The 21,862-nt window shown below is 38.7% G+C and overlaps 1 protein-coding gene across 3 annotated transcripts in view; it reads left to right on the forward strand.

The window, feature by feature from the left end:
* PTGFR (prostaglandin F receptor) overlaps positions 1-21,617 on the forward strand; it is a 63,825-nt gene extending 42,208 nt beyond the window's left edge. For 2 of the 3 annotated variants that reach the window (XM_086390753.1, XM_086390752.1), the window contains exon 3: positions 17,740-21,617. In XM_086390753.1, the coding sequence (XP_086246879.1) occupies positions 17,740-18,030 (291 nt within the window). In that variant the 3' untranslated portion in view covers positions 18,031-21,617. Of the gene's footprint in view, positions 1-8,866; positions 9,015-17,739 lie in introns of all 3 variants that reach the window. The other variant, XR_015160334.1, reaches the window with a different exon arrangement.
* The last annotated feature ends 245 nt before the right edge of the window (positions 21,618-21,862 follow it).

A 21,862-nucleotide genomic window follows, 5' to 3' on the forward strand; every position in this document is an offset into this window, starting at 1 on the left:
CCCCTGGAGGAGGGCATGGCAACCTACACCAGTATTGTTGCCTGGAGAATCCCCATGGACAGAGGAGCCTGGTGGGCTACAGTCCATAGGGTCGCAAAGAGTCAGACATGACTGAGCAACCAAGCACAGCACACAGCAGAGCTTTGTCTATTCTATCACTTTACATCTCTTCAGTTCGGTTCAGTTCAGTCACTCAGTCGTGTCCGACTCTTTGCGACCCCATGAATCACAGCACGCCAGGCCTCCCTGTCCCTCACCAACTCCCGGAGTTCACTCAAACTCATGTCCATCGAGTCGGTGATGCCATCCAGCCATCTCATCCTCTGTCGTCCCCATCTCCTCCTGCCCCCAATCCCTCCCAGCATCAGGGTCTTTTCCAATGAGTCAACTCTTCACATGAGGTGGCCAAAGTATTGGAGTTTCAGCTTCAGCATCAGTCCTTCCAATGAATACCCAGGACTGATCTCCTTTAGGATGGACTGGTTGGATCTCCTTGCAGTCCAAGGGACTCTCAAGAGTCTTCTCCAACACCACAGTTCAAAGCATCAATTCTTTGGCTCTCAGCTTTCTTCACTTAGTATACTTAAAAAATACCTTTCCTTTCTGAATAGATAGCTCTCCTCTGCTCTTGCATTTTTTGACAACCATCCTTCTGAAGAACACTTCAGTTGTGTGGTACTCAACTCATATGACTTACCTGTCAGTTGCATGTGTTATTTCGGGCACAAGAGATTTGGAGCAATGCATTTATAAGCATATGTTCCTGATTTAAATAAATGATACTAGTAAAAGTATATGAATAGAAATACTGGATGAGAGAGTGCTAGAATCAGCTAGAAACGCAACTAGACATAGGCAGACGGAAATAGAAACCTGCTGCTGCTGCGTCACTTCAGTCGTGTCCGACTCTGCGACCCCATAGACGGCAGCCCACCAGGCTTCCCGTCCCTGGGATTCTCCAGGCAAGAACACTGGAGTGGGTTGCCATTTCCTTCTCCAATGCATGAAAGTGAAAAGTGAAAGTGAAGTCGCTTAGTTGTGTCCAACTCTAGCGACCCCATGGACTGCAGCCCACCAGGCTCCTCCGTCCATGGGATTTTCTAGGCAAAAGTATTGGAAACCTAGAGATTTAAAAATGAGACATACCAATGCCAGGCAGACTAGTAGATGAATCCTTCCTCATCATCTCCAGTTTCTCAAATCCTGACTCAACCATATTTTAGTTGCATTACCTGAGTCAAGTCACCTAACTTCTCAGTGCCTCAGTTTCTTTATCTTGATATAGGAATAATACTGGTTTCCTCAAAGGATTGTTAACAGGCTTAAAGATGATAATAGATATAAATTATTAAAACAATGCCTGGAACATAATAAGTATTCACTAAATGTTATTTATTTTCTTTTTATCATCTTGTTTGTGAACATAATATACCACTACTGGTCTCATTACTGGGAATGGTATAGTGAAAGGTCATGGGCTTTGAAGCCAGGTAGACTTGGATTTAAATCCTGCCTCTGCTGTTTACCAGCAGAGTAAACTTAGGCAAATTAATGTCTTTGTGATTTGGTTTTCTTATCTATAGTATCAGAAAAATAGTCCCTATTGACTATTTGAGACTATTGAATATTTGAGACTATAAAAATAGTCTCAAAACTCCTTGGGAGTTTTGTCAATATGTATCAAGTGCCAATATGATTTTTCCTTTCCTTTTCTGCCCTTCATTGAAGACAGAGTGGAGTAAAAGAATTCCATTATTCCTACTATGCCCAAGCCACCCCAGCAGATCTCGTCTTCCTGCTCCACTCCTGTGACTGGAAGTGTCAGACAGTGAAAGAAAGGAATATCCCATGGCTTAGTACCAATCCAGTGGTGCTAGGTGGCTTCTCTAAAATTAAATCAACCTAAGTGATTACCAGTGAGTTTGATTTAACAGTGGTTGAATCTAACAATGTATTATGTAGAAGGTGCATAGCACAAGCTCTTTTTTTTTTTTTTTTTTAATGGTAGCAAACGCTACAGTCTTGTTCAAGGAATGATATAATTTTTAGACAATTTAAAAATCTTTTCAAAGTTGTTGATGTTCAATATTATATGTTACAGGTGTACAGTATAGTGATTCCCAATTTTTAAAGATTATTTAATTTTTTTTATCTTAATGAAGTAAGAATTATTTTATCAGGGTTTTTAAAAAGTTTGTTTTGGGGGGTTTTCAGTTTTATTTGCCTCCATTGGAATTACTGTTTGCATTATGTTTTGATTTGGTTCAAAGTTCAAAAGCTTTAAAAAGGTAAGTTGTTTCACTCTTGTCCTATCCCTGACAGGCAATCACTGATATTGGTTTCTTATTTGTTCTTCCAAAGACATTTTATGAATATGCATGCAAACGCAAATTTATATGTATAAACTTATTTCTCCTTCATAACAAAATGTAATGCTTTTCTGCAACCTTGATTCTTAATTTTTTTTAAACTGGAGTGTAATTGCTTTACAATGTTGTGTTAGTTTCTGCTGTACACAGAGTGAAACAGCTATAGGTATACATATATCCCCTTCCTCCTGAGCCTCCCTTCCACCACCCCCATCCCACCCCTCTAGGTCATCACAGAGCACCAAGCTGAACTCCCTGTCCTGCACCTTGCTTTTATCCTTAACAGTGTACCATGGAGACCACCCCATTAGGATATGCCGAGTGTCCTACATCTTTTTTTTTTTTATAGTACTTGTATAGGTATGCGGTATTTCTTTTTCGTTGCTTGTTATTTATTTTTTGGCTTTTATTTATTTAAATTGACATATAGTGATTTACAGTATTTTAAGGGTGCAGAAAAGTGATTCAGATATTCATTATATATGTGTATATGAGGTTATTATGAGATTTTGAATTTAGTTCTCTGTGCTATACAGTAGGTCCCTGTTATTTATCTATTTTATGTATAGTGGTTCAGTTCAGTTCAGCCGCTCAGTCCTGTCTTACTCTTTGCGACCCCATGAATCGCAGCACGCCAGGCCTCCCTGCCCATCACCAACTCCCGGAGTTCACCCAAACTCATGTCCATCAAGTCGGTGATGCCATCCAGCCATCTCATCCTCTGTCATCCCCATCTCCTCCTGCCCCCAATCCCTCCCGGCATCAGAGTCTTTTCCAATGAGTCAACTCTTCGCACGAAGTGGCCAAAGTACTGGAGTTTCAGCTTTAGCATCAATCCTTCCAAAGAACACCCAGGGCTGATCTCCTTCAGAATGGACTGGTTGGATCTCCTTGCAGTCCAAGGAACTCTCAAGAGTCTTCTCCAACACCACAGTTCAAAAGCATATGTATCTGTTAATCCCAAATTCCCAATTTAACTCTCCCCCTTTTCCCTTTAATAACTAAGTTTGTTTTCTATGTCTGATTCTATTTCTGTTTTGTATATAAGTTCATTTGTATCATTATTTTAGATTCCACATGTGACATCATATGAGATTTATCTTTCTCTGTCTGACTTATTTCACTTATGATAATCAACACAAACTTTTTAACCTGTAAGACAGAGAGGTCTGTGTTATAGCACCTTGATGATCCCATTTCCCCTCCTCCCATTTCCAAGCTCCTTGCTGCTAAGTTGCTTCAGTCATGTCCGACTCTGTGCGATCCCATAGAGGGCAGCCCACCAGGCTCTGCCGTCCCTGGGATTCTCCAGGCAAGAGCACTGGAGTGGGTTGCCATTTCCTTCTCCAATGCATGAAAGTGAAAAGTGAAAGTGAAGTCGCTCAGTTGTGTCCAACTCTTCACAACCCCATGGACTGCAGCCTACCAGGCTCCTCTGTCCGTGGGATGTTCCAGGCAAGAGTACTGTTTAGTCCTTCTGGAATCTGGCCAGTTGGAAATCTCTGATCCATATCTCTCCTCTTCACCCTCCTAAATCATTCTCAGTTTTGACCTGAGATTATGACCCTTCCCTAAGGACAAGAAAGGTTTCTGAGAAGATGTTTGATTTCTAACCTTAAAAAATTTAAGTATTTAGAACTCACTTTAACCAAGTCTCTTTAAGTAAATAGACACTTTTGGGCAGACTAGAAATTAATGGTCTCAAAGATCTGAGGTAATCCTTGAAACACAAGTCCACATAAGCTTTCTTTTACATCTGTTGTTTTTCACCTTGTATCCCTGACTTGGATCTGGGGTTGCCAGGCCTGCTTTCTGCTTGAATCTCTGCACTTCTGTTCTTGAAATTGCCTATTTCTTCTTATCTTTCTTACCTAAGCTATGAGAGTCCTTTCCCTGTTCTCCTGTGTATCCTAGAGAGAGGATTTGAGAAAGTATAATTCCTACTCAAAGCTTTTACAATATAGGGAAGGATTAGTATACATATACTGTCATTATCTCTTTGCAATATATCTTTTCATATTATACTGATACTATGTCTGTCAGTGCTTATGAAGTGGTGCCAAGCATGATGGGACTCTAGAAAGAGAGGTTACCAAGCTATAGACAGCTTAGGTAAGGCTTCTTAGTGAGGATGGAGTAGGAAGTGTGGAAGGATAGGTCATTCCCAGGGAGGAATTAAATTTCCTGTGATATACTAGGAGTTAAAGTCAATTCATGCATGCAAAGGAGAAACTAGCCGACATAATACTGGAGGCACAGATAGGCAGTTTATTCAGATCCCAGGGAATAATTGTTCCACTGAACTTTGTACCTGTTAGATGATACATAGAGCATTAATTTTATTTCTGACTAGTGAGTTATTTAAAAGGAAGCTTTAGACTAGGGTATAAGAGGAAGACAGTCAGGAGTTTGCAAACCATGTTGTATGAGGAATAGTTGAAGAACTGATGAAAATGTAATACCAGTGTTATTTTTCTTTTTTTTTCAGATTTCTTATTTTTTATTTCTTTTTTATATTAGGGTAGACCAGTGTTGTTCTTAAAGTAAAGTATGTGAGAGGCTGACATTTAGTAAGTGGACTTAATCCATGATGCTTTGGAGAGCAAAAAAATAAGATACGTAAATTTTAACTTGTGATAATAGGGAATGTTCAACAATCCACACAGTTAAAGTGGAGGAGGTTCTTTCATGAGTAATATGCTGAGTCTTCTCACAGTTAATTAAGGAATTTCTGCTTTGTGGAGAAGACTGGACTAGATAAAGACTTTCCTGTGTTGCCTAAGATTTTGTGATTTTTTTCTTTTCAGGTGAAATGATGGAGACAGTTCCATGTGTATATAATAAATAGAGCACATTTTGTTTTTTCCTACTCTTGGGATCAATTAAATTCTATCTTTGAAACATGAACATGGGTCTTAGCTGTAGTGGCTAAGCTAACATGGATCCTAGAAACACATAATCATTGACTCATGAGTGGATTTGGGTCACAAAAACATTAATATAGTTCTTCAGACCCCTCTGACTCAGAGACATCAATCCTAAACCTTATTTTGTAGCCTCTGCCTTATTCTTGACCTCTTTCAGTGGCAAGTTGGATATATTTGTGTTAATCTGAAGGGAAAAAGAGAAGGGCTTCTTCAGGCATGTTTACAACTCTAGCAGGACTTCAATCCTGAACCTGTTTCTCCTTTTCTATCCCCACCACTTCCTCAAGGTGGATGGAAACATTGGCTGGAGCAATAGATTCAAGGGGCCTCCTTCCCTAGGCCTGGTTGTGGTGAGAGCTCTGTTCCCTTAGGTAAGGGTCTCTCCCAGTGTCTCCCTCTCCCTAAGAAGGTTTCTTTACTCTCCTGAAGTTTGGCGAGAATATTGAGCAGGTAAATTGCAGGCCCCCTAGGCAGTCTAGTGTAGCAATTAGGATAGGCCCTGAGTCTGCTTTCATTCAAGCCCAACACTTCACATGGACTGGTCCCGTATCTTATTGAACCTCAGTTCTCTTATCTGTAAAGTGTAGATGACAATACTACATAGTCATAGGGTCATTATGAAGATCATTTGACCAACTATATATAAGAGCTTTCCTAGTTGTTATTATTCTTGGCCGTATCTCTTGCTTTAGGTTCTATAGCATGTTCCTCTAGTTTACAGCAGGCTTTCTGTCTTTCCTGAAAATCAGTATCCCATAACTACCAGTATGACCAGTTCCTATGACTGGATCCTGGCATGTATTTTGATGCTGGTCCGGTTCTGTAGTAGAGTCTGCAGTTGGTAATAAATTTTCTTTTAACTGTAGAGTTTGTTCTCATTCAGTTATGAGTAAGTTGCTTTCATTGTAACTCAGTACAATCTCTATTTGATTCATGGAACATATCTTTTGATTTATTTTGTTTCAAATTTCTTATGTTTTTTTTTTTTTTTTTTCCCCCTGGATAGCTCAGTGGGTGAAGAATCTGCTTACAATGCAGGAGACACAGGAGACACTGGTTTGATTCCTGGGTTGGGAAGATCCTCTGGAGAAGGAAAGGGCAGCCCAATCCAGTATTCTTGCCTGAAAAATCCAATGGACAGAGGAACCTGGCAGGCTACAGTCTATGGGGTTGCAGAGTCGGACACAACTGAGCAACTAAGCATGGTACATATCCATAGCCTTCCTTCTCCTAAGATGTACTGTGCTTAGTTGCTTAGTCGTGTCAGACTCTTTTGGGACCCCATGGCCATGGAATGTAGTGTGCCAGGCTCCTCTGTCCATGGGGATTCTCCAGGCAAGAATACTGGAGTGGGTTGCCATGCCCTCCTCCAGAGGATTTTTCTGACCCGGGAATTGAACTGGGGTCTCCTGCATTGCAGGCAGATTCTTTATCAGCTGAACTACCAGTGAAGCTCATCACTTCATGGCATAAAGATGGGAAAACAATGGAAACAGTGACAGACTCTGGTTTTTTGGGGGCTCTATAATCACTGCAGATGGTGGCTGCAGCCATGAAATTAAAAGATGCTTGCTCCTTGGAAGAAAAACTATAACAAGCCTAGACAGTGTATTAAAAAGCAGATACATTACTTTGCGAAAAATGTCCATGTAGTCAAAGCTGTGGTTTTTCTAGTAGTCGTGTGTGGATGTGACTGTTGGACCATAAAGAAAGCTGAGCGCTGAAGAATTGATGCTTTTGAACTGTGGTGTTGGAGAAGACTCTTGAGAGTCCCTTGGACTGCTAGGAGATCCAACCAGTCCATCCTAAAGGAAATCAGCCCTGAATATTCATTGAAAGGACTGATGCTGAAGCTGAAGCATCATTACTTTGGGCACCTGATGTGAAGAGCCAATTCATTAGAAAAGATGCTGATGCTGGGAAAGAATGAAGTCAGGAGGGGAGGGGGATGACAGAGAATGAGATGGTTGGATGGCATCACCGACTCAATGGACGTGAGTTCGAGCAAGCTCCAGGAGATGGTGAAGGACAGGAAAGCCTAGGATGCTGCAGTCCATGGGGTCACAGGGTCAGACATGACTGAGCAACTGAACAACAATAGCCTTCCTTAGAGAAATGATCACATGTGATATATATCTATGTATATATGTGTGTATATATATATATAGGCTTCCCAGGTGGCACTGGTGGTAAAGAACCCATCTGCCAATGCAGGAGGTGTCGAGACACAGGTTTGATCCCTGGGTCGGGAAGATCCCCTGGAGGAGGGCATGCAACCCACTCCCATGGAAAATTCCATGGAAGAGGAGCCTGGCAAGCTGTGGGTCCATGGGGTTGCAAAGAATTGGACATGACTAAAACAACTTAGCGTGCACTATATGTGTGTGTGTGTGTATATATATATATATATAAACATTTTGCTGAAGAATTTTTTTATGTTTGGTATTCTAAAATGACTATATTTTATTCCTTTGAAAAGTGTCAGAAAATTACAACTTTTGCAGGGGTAAAGACTAGCAGCAGGGGCCTATGTGGACAATTATTCCTAGAAATTATGGCATAAATTTTCCTTCTAAACAGACTCAAAAAAAGTACAGGTCTGGCAGAAGGTACTGGAATACAAAATGATAATACATGTATTCTACAAATTACCCTTGTCTGGAAAGATTAATAGTTTTGTTTTTCAAGTATTATACTTATTTTTCTTCTCTACATAGTGTTCAGTTGAAAATTTTTCCTGCTCTTTGCTTTGTACCTCATTTCCTCAGCTGTCAGGAAGGAGCAAAGATATATATAAAACATTATAATTTAGGACAGTCCCATTCTAGGGGGAGCTGTCTTAATGCAGTATGCCCTATTTTCTCACTTCTTTGTAACTGTCAGAGTCTGTAGACAGAGACAAAAATGCACTGTTGATTGGAACATTGATTAATCTATCAACAAACCAAACAGAAAAAAAAATTATTTGTACAAGTGTTTGTATTATGCAGCATAAATGTATACTTAGGAGGTAGGCAACATTTCACAGCTGTTCTTGAGTTGTGTTGTAAGAAATAATATATGTTTTTGTCTGTTTCTCCCAATACTGTAGTATTTCTGTTTTACTTATCTCTACATCATTCACCAAGTACAAATATTGTCTTAATTTTAATGAGTATTCAATAAATAGGAAATTATTGAAATATTACCTTCTATATTCAACATTATGGACATTTATAACATTTAGATATGGAAAAAGTTCGTAGTTGAAAGATATATCCTGCTAGAGCTTCTACATTTCAATTTGTTACTTTAAAAAAATATTATGTAGGAGTTAAGTTTTTTAAACTAGAGTCAAGTTTTTTTTCTCAAGGTTCTTGTAGTCACTGTGGCAGAGATAAGCTATTCTATTTTAAGCATAAATGCTATAGTTAAATCACCATAAGTATATTTAACTTTAAAAGTTACCTGTTCTAGTGAGATAGATTCAGTGATTATACTCAGTGATTATATGCCTTTTAAAAATTGCCATTATGGCAATATAAATGAAATTAAATGAAAATTTAATTTTTAATTTTTGAATTTTTGTAGGTACTATGACATTTAAAAATCACTCATCTATGCATCGTTCTTTACCACTAGTTGTCCAAATTAACACATTGATTGAACTTCTTAAACATGGAGGTGTAAGGACGTGGTTCTTTGGTAAAACTTCCAAATGGACTTTTATCATCATCTGGTAAGACTGGATTGTAGTTGCATAATCAGAATTAGCCCTCATTTCTGTGGTTATTTAAGTGCCAAACCTAAAGATCAGTCTTTGGATAACAATGTTATAAGGGACAATAGCTTGAAAATCAGTGGGCTGTACCTCTCTGTATGCTTTTATTCCCTAAAAAGGTGTCCCTGAACTAAGTCTTCTCTGATGATGGAAAGGAGGAAGGGATGGTATGCTTCTTGGAGTGAGATAACTATGTATGAAATTACCTGTGTTAGTGACTAGATGAGACTGACGTATAGTCGTCATAGGCACTGTTCATTTGAAGACAGATGTTGATAAAATTCTAAGAAATGGCTTGGTATCTAAAGAAGCTGAACATTCTATCAGAAATTGGTTTTTAATTACATATTCATTTAAATGTCCTTAAAAAAATGGTGCCAAGGAGAAATATAAACTGCTGCAGAATCACCATAAATGCAAAATTATTCAAGTCTGACTAAATGAAGTTTCTATGTACTAGAAAAACTACAAAAACTCACCATTTTAATGACTGCATCTGTGATCATGTACTAGCAAATAACTCTGCTTGTAGCACCTTTTATATGTCTCTATTATATTACTTACAATAATATAACTGTTTTCTTTCTTACCAGTTTCTACTCATAGGGATTTCATTCATTTAATTCATTCAACTAATATTGACCTGTCCTATGTATGCCAGCTGCTGGGTATACAACAGACAACCAGATAAAAATACATGCCTTGAAGATGATATTTTAGTTGCAGAGACAGAAAATCTAAATAAAGGAGCAAAATATATCATATGTTGAGATTTCTCTAACTATTGTTCTTTGCATCACTAGCATCTACTATAAGGACTGGGCAGAGTATACACTAAGAAACTATTCACTAATGGATTGATTTACTTTCATGATTACTCAGAGGAACGAAAGCATAATTCTTAATTTAACATTGCTTATAATTGTTAATAGCCACTGGAGTGCTGATACCAGTCAACAGAAAAACAGACAGGGTAGGGGATGATGGCGTAACTTCCAGAATAAAACTTTAATGAATGTGAGCTCTATGAGTATGAGTAGAGTGGCCTGGAAGATTGATTAATTGGGTGACCTTAATGTTTGATACGGAATTGTTGTTTAGTCTCTGTCATGTCCAACTCATTTGCAATCCCATGGACTGTAGCCTGCCAGGCTCCTTTGTCCATGGGATTTTCCAGGCAAGAATGCTGGAGTGGGTTGCCATTTCCTTCTCCAAGGGATCTTCCCAAGCTAGATATTGAACCCACATCTTCTGCATTGGCAGGTGGATTCTTTAGCACTGAGCCACCGGGGAAGCCGAGATAGGCAGCTGTTGTTGTCGTTCAGTCACTGTCATGTCTGACTCTTTGTGATTCCAGGGACTACAGAACACCATTGAGTTGGTGATGCCATCCAACCATCTTAGCCTCCATTGCTCCTTTCCCCTCCTGCCTTCAATCTTGCCCAGCATCAGGGTCTTTTCCAAGTAAGTTGGCTCTTCACAACAGGAGAACAAAGTAATGGAGCTTCAGCTTTAGCATTAGTCCTTGCAATGGGTATTCAGGGGTGATTTTCTTTAGGATTGACTGGTTTGATCTTGTTGCAGTCCAAAGAACTCTCAAGAGTCTTCTCCAGCACCACAGTTCAAAAGCATCAGTTCTTCAGTGCTCAGCCTTCTTTATGGTCCAACTCTCACATCTGTACATGATTACTGGAAAAACCATAGCTTTGACTGTGCAGACCTTTGTCTGCAAAGTGATGTCTCTGCTTTTTAATATGCTGTCTAGATTTGTCATAGCTTTTCTTCTAAGGGGCAAGTGTCTTTTAATTTCATGACTGCTGTCACTGTCCACAGTGATTTTGGGGGCCAAGAAAATAAGATCTGACGCTGTTTTCATTTTTTCCCCATCTTTTTGCCATGAAGTGATGGGACTAGATGCCATGATCTTAGTTTTTTGAATGTTGAGTTTCAAGTCAGCTTTTTCATTCTTGTCTTTCATCTTCATCAAAAGACTCTTTATTTCCTCTTTGTACCTTGTCATTAGGGTAGTATCATCTGCATATCTGATGTTGTTGATATTTCTCCCAGCAATCTTGACTCCAGCTTGTGATTCATCCAGTCTGGCATTTTGCATGATGTACTGTGCTTATAAGTTGAATAGGCATGATGATAATATACAGCCTTGACATACTCCTTTCCCAATTTTTAACCAGTCCATTGTTCCTGTCTGATTTTAATTGTTGCTTCTTGACCTGTGTACAGATTTCTCAGGAGGCAGGTAAGGTGATCTGGTATTCTCATCTCTAAGAATTTTCCACAGTTTGTTGTGATCCACACAGTCAAAGGCTTTAGTGTAATCAATGAAGCAGAAGTAGATGTTTTTCTGGAACTCTCTTTCTTTTTCTATGATCCAATGGATGTTGGCAATTTGATCTCTGGTTCCTCTGCCTTTTCTAAATCCAGCTTGAACATTTGAAAGTTTCGGTTCATGTACTTCAAGCCTAACTTGAAGGATATTGAGCATCACCTTGCTAGCATGTGAAATGCATGCAATTGTATGGTAGTTTGAACATTCTATGGCATTGCCTTTCTTTGAGATTAGAATGAAAATTGACCTTTTCCAGTCCTGTGGTCGCTGCCAAGTTTTCCAAATTTGTTGGCATATTGAGTGCAAGACTTTAACAGCATGGTCTTTTAAGATTTGAAATAGCTCAGCTGGAATTCCATCACCTCCATTAGCTTTGTTCACAGTGATGCTTCCTAAGGCCCACTTGACTTCACACTCCAGGATGTATGGCTCTAGGTGAGTGACCACACCATGATGGTTATCTGGGTCATTAAAACCTTTTTTTGTACAGTTCTGCTGTGTATTCTTATCACCTCTTCTTTATTTCTTCTGCCTCTGTTAGATCCCTGCCATTTCTGTCCTTTATTGTGCTCATCTGTGCATGAAATGTTCCCTTGTTACCCCTATTTTTCTTGAAGATATCTCTAGTTTTTCCCATTGTATTGTTTTCCTCTGTTTCTTTGCACTGTTCTCTTAAGATGGCTTTCTTATCTCTCCTTGCTATTCTTTGCTGCTAAGTCACTTCAGTCGTGTCTGACTCCGTGCGACCCCATAGATGGCAGCCCACCAGACTCCCCCGTCCCTGGGGTTCTCCAGGCAAGAACCCTGGAGTGGGTTGCCATTTCCTTCTCCAATGCATGAAAGTGAAAAGTGAAAATGAAGTCGCTCAGTCGTCCCCGACTCTTAGCGACACCAAGGACTGCAGCCTACTAGGCTCCTCCATCCATGGGATTTTCCAGGCAAGAGTACTGGAGTGGGGTGCCATTGCCTTCTCTGTTGCTATTCTTTAGAACTCTGCATTCAGATGGGTGTATCTTTCTATTTCTCCATTTCCTTTTGCTGCTATTCTTTTCTTAGCTATTTGTAAGGCCTCCTCAGACAACCATTTTGCCTTTTTGCATTTCTTTTTTTTTGGGGGGGAATGGTTTTGGTCACCACTTCCTGTATAATGTTATGAATAGTTATTCATAGTTCTTCAGGCTTTCCATCAGATCTAATCCCTTGAATTTATTTGTCACTTCTACTGTATAATCATAAGAGATTTGATTTAGGTCATACCTGAATGGTCTAGGGTTTTCCCTACTTTTTTCAATTTGAGTCTCAATTTTGCAATAAAGAGCTGATGATCTAAGCCACAGTTAGGTCCTGGTCTTGTTTTTGTTGACTGTATAGATCTTTTCCATCTTTGATTGCAAAGAATATAATCAGTCTGATTTTGGTATTGACCACTTGGTGATGTCCAAATCTAGATTTGTCTCTTGTGTTGTTGGAAGAGGGTGTTTGCTACGACCAGTGTGTTCTCTTGGCAAAGCTCTGTTAACCTTTGCCCTGCTTCATTTTGTATTCGAAGTCTGAACTTGCCTGTTACTCCAGGTGTCTCTTGACGTCCTACCTTTGCATTCCCATCCCCTAAGATGAAAAGGTCATCTCTTTTAGTGTTAGTTCTAGGAAATATGCAGTTACCATAACAGTTAATTGTACTATGTGGCCCAAATAAGTGGAGGTCTTATCGTATCATCTGTCTATTTTGCTCTTTGCAACTAGCAATGCACACAAACATTCTGGCCCACATACTTCTTTGATTTCATTATTTCTCTATTGTCTTAATGTTGAATGTCTGGAGAAGTATCAAGTTAATTCATTTGTTTTTCCATAGAACATCCAAACACTTGGCCTTTACACTTCTCAGTTAGAATTCTAATCATTAACAAAGATGACTGAATATAACCTGCCAAGCTCTAAAGGAAGATATTTTAGAAAATAACAGCATAGTTATGTGTCAAGTAGCTCTTGGAAACTAGATAAAAGACTGCACGAGTGATGAAAATCTATGCACAACTCTCTGGAATCCAAGTTCCAGTGAGCCAGCCAGAGAAGAATGCTTTCAAGGTTTGTGAAGTGACTTTTGATGGAGCCTGGGGAAAATGGTAGACATTCCTGCTCTCACCCCAACTCCCAACCTTCTATCAGGCTTATCAGGGCTGAAATTCTCCAGCAATTCTGTAGTACCCCACTCACATAAACACAGACATTCATAAATGATCAACATTAGTTCTGAGTCTTTAGCACAATAGTACAGGCCTACTTTGGGGATCAAGGGCTGTCCTGATGGCTCAGTGGTATAGAATCCACCTACCAGTACGAAAGATGCAGATTCAGTCCTTGGGTTGGGAAGATCCCCTGGAGAAGGAAATGGCAACCCACTCTAGTATTCTTGCCCAAAATCTCACAGACTTAGTACCTTGGTAGTCTACAGTCCATGGGTTGCCAAGAGTTGGACATGACTTAGTAACTAAAACCTCAACAACAACAACCTCGGAGATATCATGAGTTTGGTTTTAGACCACCACAGTAAAGTGACTATCACGGTAGAGCAAGTCATGAAATTTTAGGTTCCCAGGGCAAACACAATTATATTTTACACTGTACTGTAAGCTCTTAACTTTGCAATAGCATTATGTTTTAAAAAAATGTGTATACATACCTTAATTAAAAATACTTTATTACTAAAAAATGCTGACCGTCATCTGACAACACAAGGTTCCATAAACCTTCAATTTGTAGAAAAAAAAAATACAGTATCTGCAAAGCACGATAATAAAGCTATGCACAATACAACAAGGTATGCCTGTATATTTCAACAAATTACTTGAGGGAAAAAAAGTACAGATTATAAAGCAATTCATAATCTAACAAAGAAAAAATTAGAGACAAAGCACAGGAGAAAATCAAAGTCCTCTGCAATTCTACTATCTAGAGTTAACCAAGAAAATCATTGAAATACACTAGTTTTTTTTCTATGTGCGCACAAAATTACGTAAAGTTTTTCAGAATTGGGATCATACCGTCAATATATTTGGTAACTTGCCTTAAAAAATTAAAACTGAGAACTTACCTGGTGGCTCAGTGACTAAGACTCTGAGCTCCTAATACAGGAGTCCTGGGTTAGATCCTTGATTGGGAAACTAGATCCCACATGCCACAGCTGAGAGTTAGCAACTAAAGAGGATCCTGCATGCCACACCTAAAACGAAAAGGTCCTGTATGCTGCACCTAAGACCCAGTGCAGCCAAATAAATAAATAAAAATAAATATTAAAATAAGACTGAATCACAAACATGAAAGCTTACATATCTTCCACTACATGAAAGTACCATAATTTATGATTTGTTGCATACTTGAGTTGTCCTGAATTTTCAACAATATACTATTGTCAACAACATACTAATGATCTTTCTTTTATATAAATACTCCACCCACTTGGTGGGTAACTGTTGGTGCTTCTCCCAAGCTAGGTTCTAGAGCAACCTCGCTTCCAGGCTGGGGCTGGGGTCATAGGAAGGGGAGAGTGAGGAGTGTCTGGCCACTACCCTGGTATTCTGGAAAAACCCTCGGTGCTGGAAGCCCTGGGTACTGGCTGCCCTCAGCAGAGGACTCAATGTTTTTTCATGGCTGGTGACCACATTGGTGTTTGCAAGGGAAGGAGGAAAGTCAGAGAAGTGAATGTCATGTAACTCAAGCATTTTAAGCTTGTATGTTTCTAAACTAGGCCCAGCTGTTCCATCCAAGTGCACCAAGCATCTTTGTTCCCAGCTACAGAGAGCAATGTCTTGGCTGGGCTCTGAGATCTCTAGGAACACATGTAGTCATTAACAGGAACTGCATTCACTTAGTATTTATCAGGCAAGAGACCTATTGCTTCTTTCATTCTTCAACCCACTCCTCCCCACCCCACGTCCAAAAAAAAAAAAAGAAGGCAAAGAAAATAGATTGTAAGTTTCGTAAGGACAGGCAATACTTGCTTCGTTTGCCGCTGTGTCCTCAGAGCCTAGCACATTGCCTGGCACACAGCAAATGAACAAATATTTGATAAGTAAAGAAAAAACATAAAATGAAAGTATCTCAAGTCAATTGCCAATTGGGCCTTGGCCCTTCTGTCTTTTAAGAGAAACAGGGCTCATATAGGCTTATTTCTTCAATCCTGTTAGCTAACTTGGGGAGAAGTGATAGAAGAGTCTGGAAGTAACCCAGGGACTATTGTCTGAGGACTAATTATCTGTGCAGTGAAACTTGGTCAATTTTATTAGCTAGAGAATCTTTAGACCTGCACTTTGATCACTTTTTCCCCTACAAGAGGAACCATAAAGGAAAGAATCATTTCCCAAAGGGTCTGCATGGACTGCAAGATCTTGTTTCTTTTAGTGGCAACAAACCGCCTTGGAATCCTTTACTTTTAGAAACATTCTAGGCCTCAAAATACTGCAAGAAGATCCAACCAGTCCATTCTGAAGGAGATCAGCCCTGGGATTTCTTTGGAAGGAATGATGCTAAAGCTGAAACTCCAGTACTTTGGCCACCTCATGCGAAGAGTTGACTCATTGGAAAAGACTCTGATGCTGGGAGGGATTGGGGGCAGGAGGAAAAGGGGACGACAGAGGATGAGATGGCTGGATGGCATCACTGACTCGATGGACGTGAGTCTGGGTGAACTCGGGGAGTTGGTGATGGACAGGGAGGCCTGGCGTGCTGCAATTCATGGAGTTGCAAAGAGTTGGACACGAGTGAGTGATTGAACTGAACTGAACTGAACTGAGGCCTCAAAATATCAGACCACTGTGATGGATGAGCAGATGTTTCTCTGATGACTAGATGCTGTTCTTCTAGAAACAGCCTCAATGAATAAAATATAATATAATTTTGCTCATTTTACCATTTACTGAGAACATCTTAAGTACCAGCTTTGTACCAGCTATTAGAAATAAAAATAAAAAGAAGAGATGATCATAGATTTGCAAGTAAATAATACATTATCATGCAGTGTGGCATGTGACACAGCTGAGTAGGGACAGGGTGCTGGAGCAGCACAACTTGCTAATTCATCTCAGAGAAGTTGGGAAAAGTTTCATGGAGGTGAGCCCATTATGACGTGGGGCTTGAAGGATGGATAGGAGTTTTTCAGGTAGAGAAATGGCGAGTGGAGGTTCAAAATGAGAGCCATACAAGCCAAAGCTCAGAAGGGCCTGGTGGATCTGGGACAGTTGAGGCCTTTACTGTGGTTGGAGCGTAGGGTATTGGCAGGAGAGATGAGGTTATAGAGATGGATGTCAGATGCATCATCAAGAAGGCAGTTAAGGAGTTTGTTGTGTAGACAATGAGGGTTTTGGTAAGGGACATTTCTCCTTTAACCATAAGTATCACCAGCCACATTGAAGCATTTTATTCTTGATAATGACCCATCAAGAAGACCAAGAAGACTTGATTTTTTTTTTTTGTTTGTTTCCATTTGGGTTTTAGGTTTTTACATTGTCTCTCAATCCTGCTGACATAATAGTGTAATCCCCCTTAAATTTTCAGTTTTACCTTTTGTTCATTTATTCGTTATTTGTTTTTATAGCCAAGATGTTTTCAAAGACATTTTGTTTGTTCTGCAAATGTTCATTGAGAAGTAAAACCTAGGCTCAATGCTTAGACCAGTTCTAATCTATAGCTAGGGCTTCCCTGGTGCCTCTGTGGTAAAGAATTCACCTGCCAGTGCAGGAGACATGGATAGCATCCCTGGGTTGGGAAGATCTCTTGGAGAAGGAAATGGCAACTCACTTCAGTTTTCTTGCCTGGGAAATCCCATGGATAGAGAAGCCTTGAGGGCTACAGTTCACGGGGTGGCAAAGAGTCAGACGTGACTTAGTGACAGTGTATAGCTGTTCTAAATAAAATTTTAAAAACTTTTATCTATAGTTTATATAAACTTTAGCTTATCTATAATCTATTTGCATAAATAAACTTTAGTTTTTTCATCAAGATTTACAAATATGTTGGCTTTGAATTTTCTATTCCCAGAAGTAAGAAGAGGTCTGTAACTAGGATCAGTGTTTGTCTGCTCTTCGGTCATTCTGTTTGTGCACATTTGACTTGCCGTATAAGTTGTCATTTTCGTAGTTCTGGTGTCAGTTTGAATTCGAAGGATTCAGATGTCTATGTCAATGTTTCTGCTATTTCTGCTATTCTGCTATCATTTCTTTTTCTCGGTGTTTTGCAAAATAACATCACTTTGTGGAAAGTGAAATAAATACCATGTAGCAGTTTGTTAAGTTAAAAATCTGTCTATCAAGTGATTTCTCTATTTTGTTTGTTTTGCAGGTGACAATGGCCAGCATTGGAATGAATATACAAGATTTTAAGGATTCCTGTGAAAGAACCCTTTTTACTCTTCGAATGGCAACATGGAATCAAATCTTAGATCCTTGGGTGTATATTCTTCTACGGAAGGCTGTCCTTAGGAACCTCTATGTGTGTACCAGACGCTGTTGTGGAGTACATGTCATCAGCTTACATGTTTGGGAGCTTAGCTCCATTAAAAATTCCTTAAAGGTTGCTGCTATTTCTGATTTACCAGTTACAGAGAAAGTAACTCAGCAAACAAGCACCTAGTTGAATAGGATGGTAAATCAGTGTAGGTCTAGGACCAAATTTAAAAAAAAGTGTTGGCAATACTTCAGTTAATTGTGTAAATAGAGAAAGTCTAACTGGAAAAATCAGCCCTCACCCAGATAGTATGGGGGCACTTTTGTCAGACTTGGCTTTTAAATTTGTTAAATTAGCTGTTTAATTACATATTTTAACACGCTTTTGTCAACTGGAGGTAAATGTGATAAAATAATGCCATAGGAGTCAAACGAAAGCAGTTTGGGCCTTATCTGTGCTATTGTTGCTTTTGAAATGAGTGACTCTCTTGAAGCCTGAAGCCTGTATTTGGTCTACTACCTGAACAGTGAAATGGCCATTTAGGGGGTCACTGCTCTATGCAGACCAGGCACAGTGAAATGGGGCACCCTTTTTTGATCTGGTCTGTTTTACTCCTCATTACATAGCCTCAGTTAATACGTGCGTTGTCATGTCACAGGGGATTGATTGTGGCTTCTTATAATGACTTCCACATACGTGGTTGGCTGTCAGGTTGCCTGGTCTTGTGAGCCTGTTTAGAATGAACCTTTCTTTGTCATATTTGACAGATACAACTCTTGCATTTATTGATATGAAGGTCAGTTTTTGTTTGAAGATATTCTTGTTAAGTCATAGATTTGCACAGTTTTCAAGTAATCACCATTTCCTCTGAAAATGCTTATGTATAGTCAATAGTTTGTAGAGAAACAAAGTCTGTGTGAGCAGGTGTAGAGGTGACTTGCACTGTAGCGGTTCCTAAGGAACTCAGCCATGGATAATGCAAACAAGCAGAAGTTAAACCCTAAGTGATGGGTGCAGAGAACATTGGTAAAGGTGCTTTACCTAAGAACCATTGACACAGTGTCATTTCTGTGTCAGGGAACAAAAGAAACACAGCCTCTAGAGAAAAATATTCAAAGACTATCTGCAGCTAGTGTGTTTCTTTTCACTTATACACGCACATATACTCACACACACACCAAGGACATCAGAAATTTAAGTTGAAAGGAATTCTTTAAATCTGTAAGATGGCATCTTCCAAAGCCTGTACTACCAATGTCAAGGGGAACTTTGGCAATTAGCCAGGTATTTTGAGACCCTTATAATGATTAACCAAAAGATAAAAATCTCTCTCCAAATTTCCAAATAATACTTACATTTTTTTCTTTGCTTGTTTGTGTAATTGAACTCAAAGAATTTTAGTAATCATTCAAAATGTCCTGAGTCTGTCAGAGCAGAGGATAGCTAGTTCTGCTTTATATTCAGGAAATGCATTTCTATAAAAAACTCATTTTTTCATTAGTTGGGGTCTGTTTTAATATTACTCTTCCTTGTGAAACTGACTAGATTCTCTAGGAAATCTGTATAGATCAATTAGACTTAAATTACTATTTTTACAAATTTTTGCTTTTGACTGGTAATTTAAAAGTTCTTGTTCTTGTTTACTTTGGTGAATGTTGGTAAATTCTAATGAATACATTAAAAGAATGTATGCTTAATGTAATGAATACACTGGAAGAATGTTTGCTCAAGCAAACAGCCTCAGTGAAGATTTAAAGACAACTGTTTTGTTCCCCAATGAATTTAAAGTAGGGCAAGATGCATAGACACACTGGTGTATATGATATTCTTAGTTTATGACCAGTAAATGATGAATCACACCAAGTTAGGTCATTCACATATAGAGCACATAGTAGATGCTTGATACTTGCCAAATTGAACTACTGGAAAGGATATCTTGGTGCAAATGAGCATGGAAGTGCAAAGGTTTTGTGTACTTTTAGTTTAAGCTGACAACTACATGTTGGTTATTTTAAGATCTATCTATCTATCTCCAGTGTATATACTTTTTAAAAAGCCATTGCAATTTGTGATTGCTGTTATATTACATAAATGTTCTCACATGTTTTAGGAGCACTTAAAGACTAAAAGAATTAATTGATGGTTTAGAGGAGATACGTATTTCCTAGAGTTCCTTGAGAGAGTGTTGGTGTTCTGTGAGCTGAAGTAGAAGGAAGCAAAGTTCCATCCTTTCTCCTCAGGCTGGTTGGGATGCTGCCGTGACTAGTGCCCATAGAGCCTGATCTAGGAGATCTGTGGAGGAGAAAACCTGTTTTAGGCCTTTTCTCCTTGAGAAGACAAATGACAAAATTGTTTCTCTTGCTATGATGTCACTCTGGTCATGCGTGTCTGTGTTGAGGAGATACTGTGACATGGCCATGTATAGGACTGCATGAGCTTAGCATGCAAGATTTTGGGGAGTGACAGGGCAGTCATTCTCTGCACATCCTGGAAGGGTTATCTCTATTATCTGAGCTTAGGTTTAGAGCAACTAAATTGGTTTCATGATGCTGTTAAACTCAAGAAATAAACACCAAAAATTGGGGGAAAAAAAACAGTCAAAGAATATGTGTGCTTACATAGTGTTAGGCTTTTTTGTCCACAGAAAATGAAATGAAATGAGCACAATATGCATATCTGACTTCAGAATTTTATTTCTGTTATTATATGTATTTCCATGTGGTTTGACAATTTATTGTATAATGAATAATAAAGTAGAGCATCTGCCAATAACTTTCATATATTTGTTCAAAGGGGAAGGATATTTGTTCAAATGACTGGAAATAGTGTTCAGGAAGCTTACCACTTTTAAAGTTTTACAGTCTACTTTAAAATTTATCATTAGACCATCAGAGTAACTGAATTTCCCTTCTCATTGGATAAAATAGTATCCAAGCAACTTCATATACAATTTGATTACATTATTTCTAGGGGATTATATTTTTCTAGGCAGATTACTTGAAAATAGCAGGCTTTTTCTAATGTTAGTGAACTTTTAAAAAATGAGACTACAAAACCCCAGCAGATGTGTTTAGGGGTACAGAGAGATAGTGCTGTTCCATAATTAGCTTTAAGTATATCCTAAAATATCAGACTTTTTACTGATGGGTTTAACTAGGTGATAGAAATATGTTCTTTAAACATTTTTTTTTTTAAGAAAAGCAGAAAGTTGCTTCCAATTATCTGTTGTTGCTGAAGTGAAAAATACTAAGTTAACACACACACATATACATAGATATATCTGTCTTATAAAACAAATGATCTTGTTTGATCATTTTCAGTATGAAAATGATAAACCTGCTTTAGTTTTGTGCCTAACCTGAGTTCAGAGTCCAAGTAAGATCATTTAGTAAATGAAGTGAACTTTTTGTGAAACTTGGTGCAAGCTTCACATATATATTATCATTATTGCTCAAGACTAATTGTCTAAGGTGAGACTATAAAGGATGGGAGTGTATATTTTTCTGCTTCACTGGGGGTCAGACTATTGTACTGCCTGGTAAATAATATTGTTGGACTTCAACTTGTCATTGACATATTTTAACAGTTGATGAAATGTGTTATGTGAATAAATGTATTTTATGCTCTTCATACTTGTTGAGTTGTATAAGAGAGTAAATAGTGATATGTATATTTTGTGTCTTCCATCAGCATGTAACTCATGTCATTTTAGTGCTTTGACTAGTTTAAAACTTCAAACAAATGATTTCTAAAAAATAAACTTTTGGTGTTTATCAGGACTGGTTATTTTTAGGAAGATCATATAAAATTTGGAACTCTGGAACCTAAATTTTCGGGTTTAGGTTCCTGAAACCTAAACTAAGGATTTCAGCTTATTTTCCTTTTGCTATCTCTTTCCTGTCCACTTTTGTGTGACATCTGCCTTGTTTCTTTTTCCTGTGCCTCATCTTACACAGGTAGGTTATAATTCTGGTGGGAATTTGATCATCTCCAAAACACACTGGCACAAGTATACCTA

This window comes from Bos grunniens, chromosome 3, assembly GCF_055505025.1.
Source record: "Bos grunniens cultivar Pamir isolate PY7600 chromosome 3, Bosgru_T2T1.0, whole genome shotgun sequence".
Classification (NCBI taxonomy): domain Eukaryota; kingdom Metazoa; phylum Chordata; class Mammalia; order Artiodactyla; family Bovidae; genus Bos; species Bos grunniens.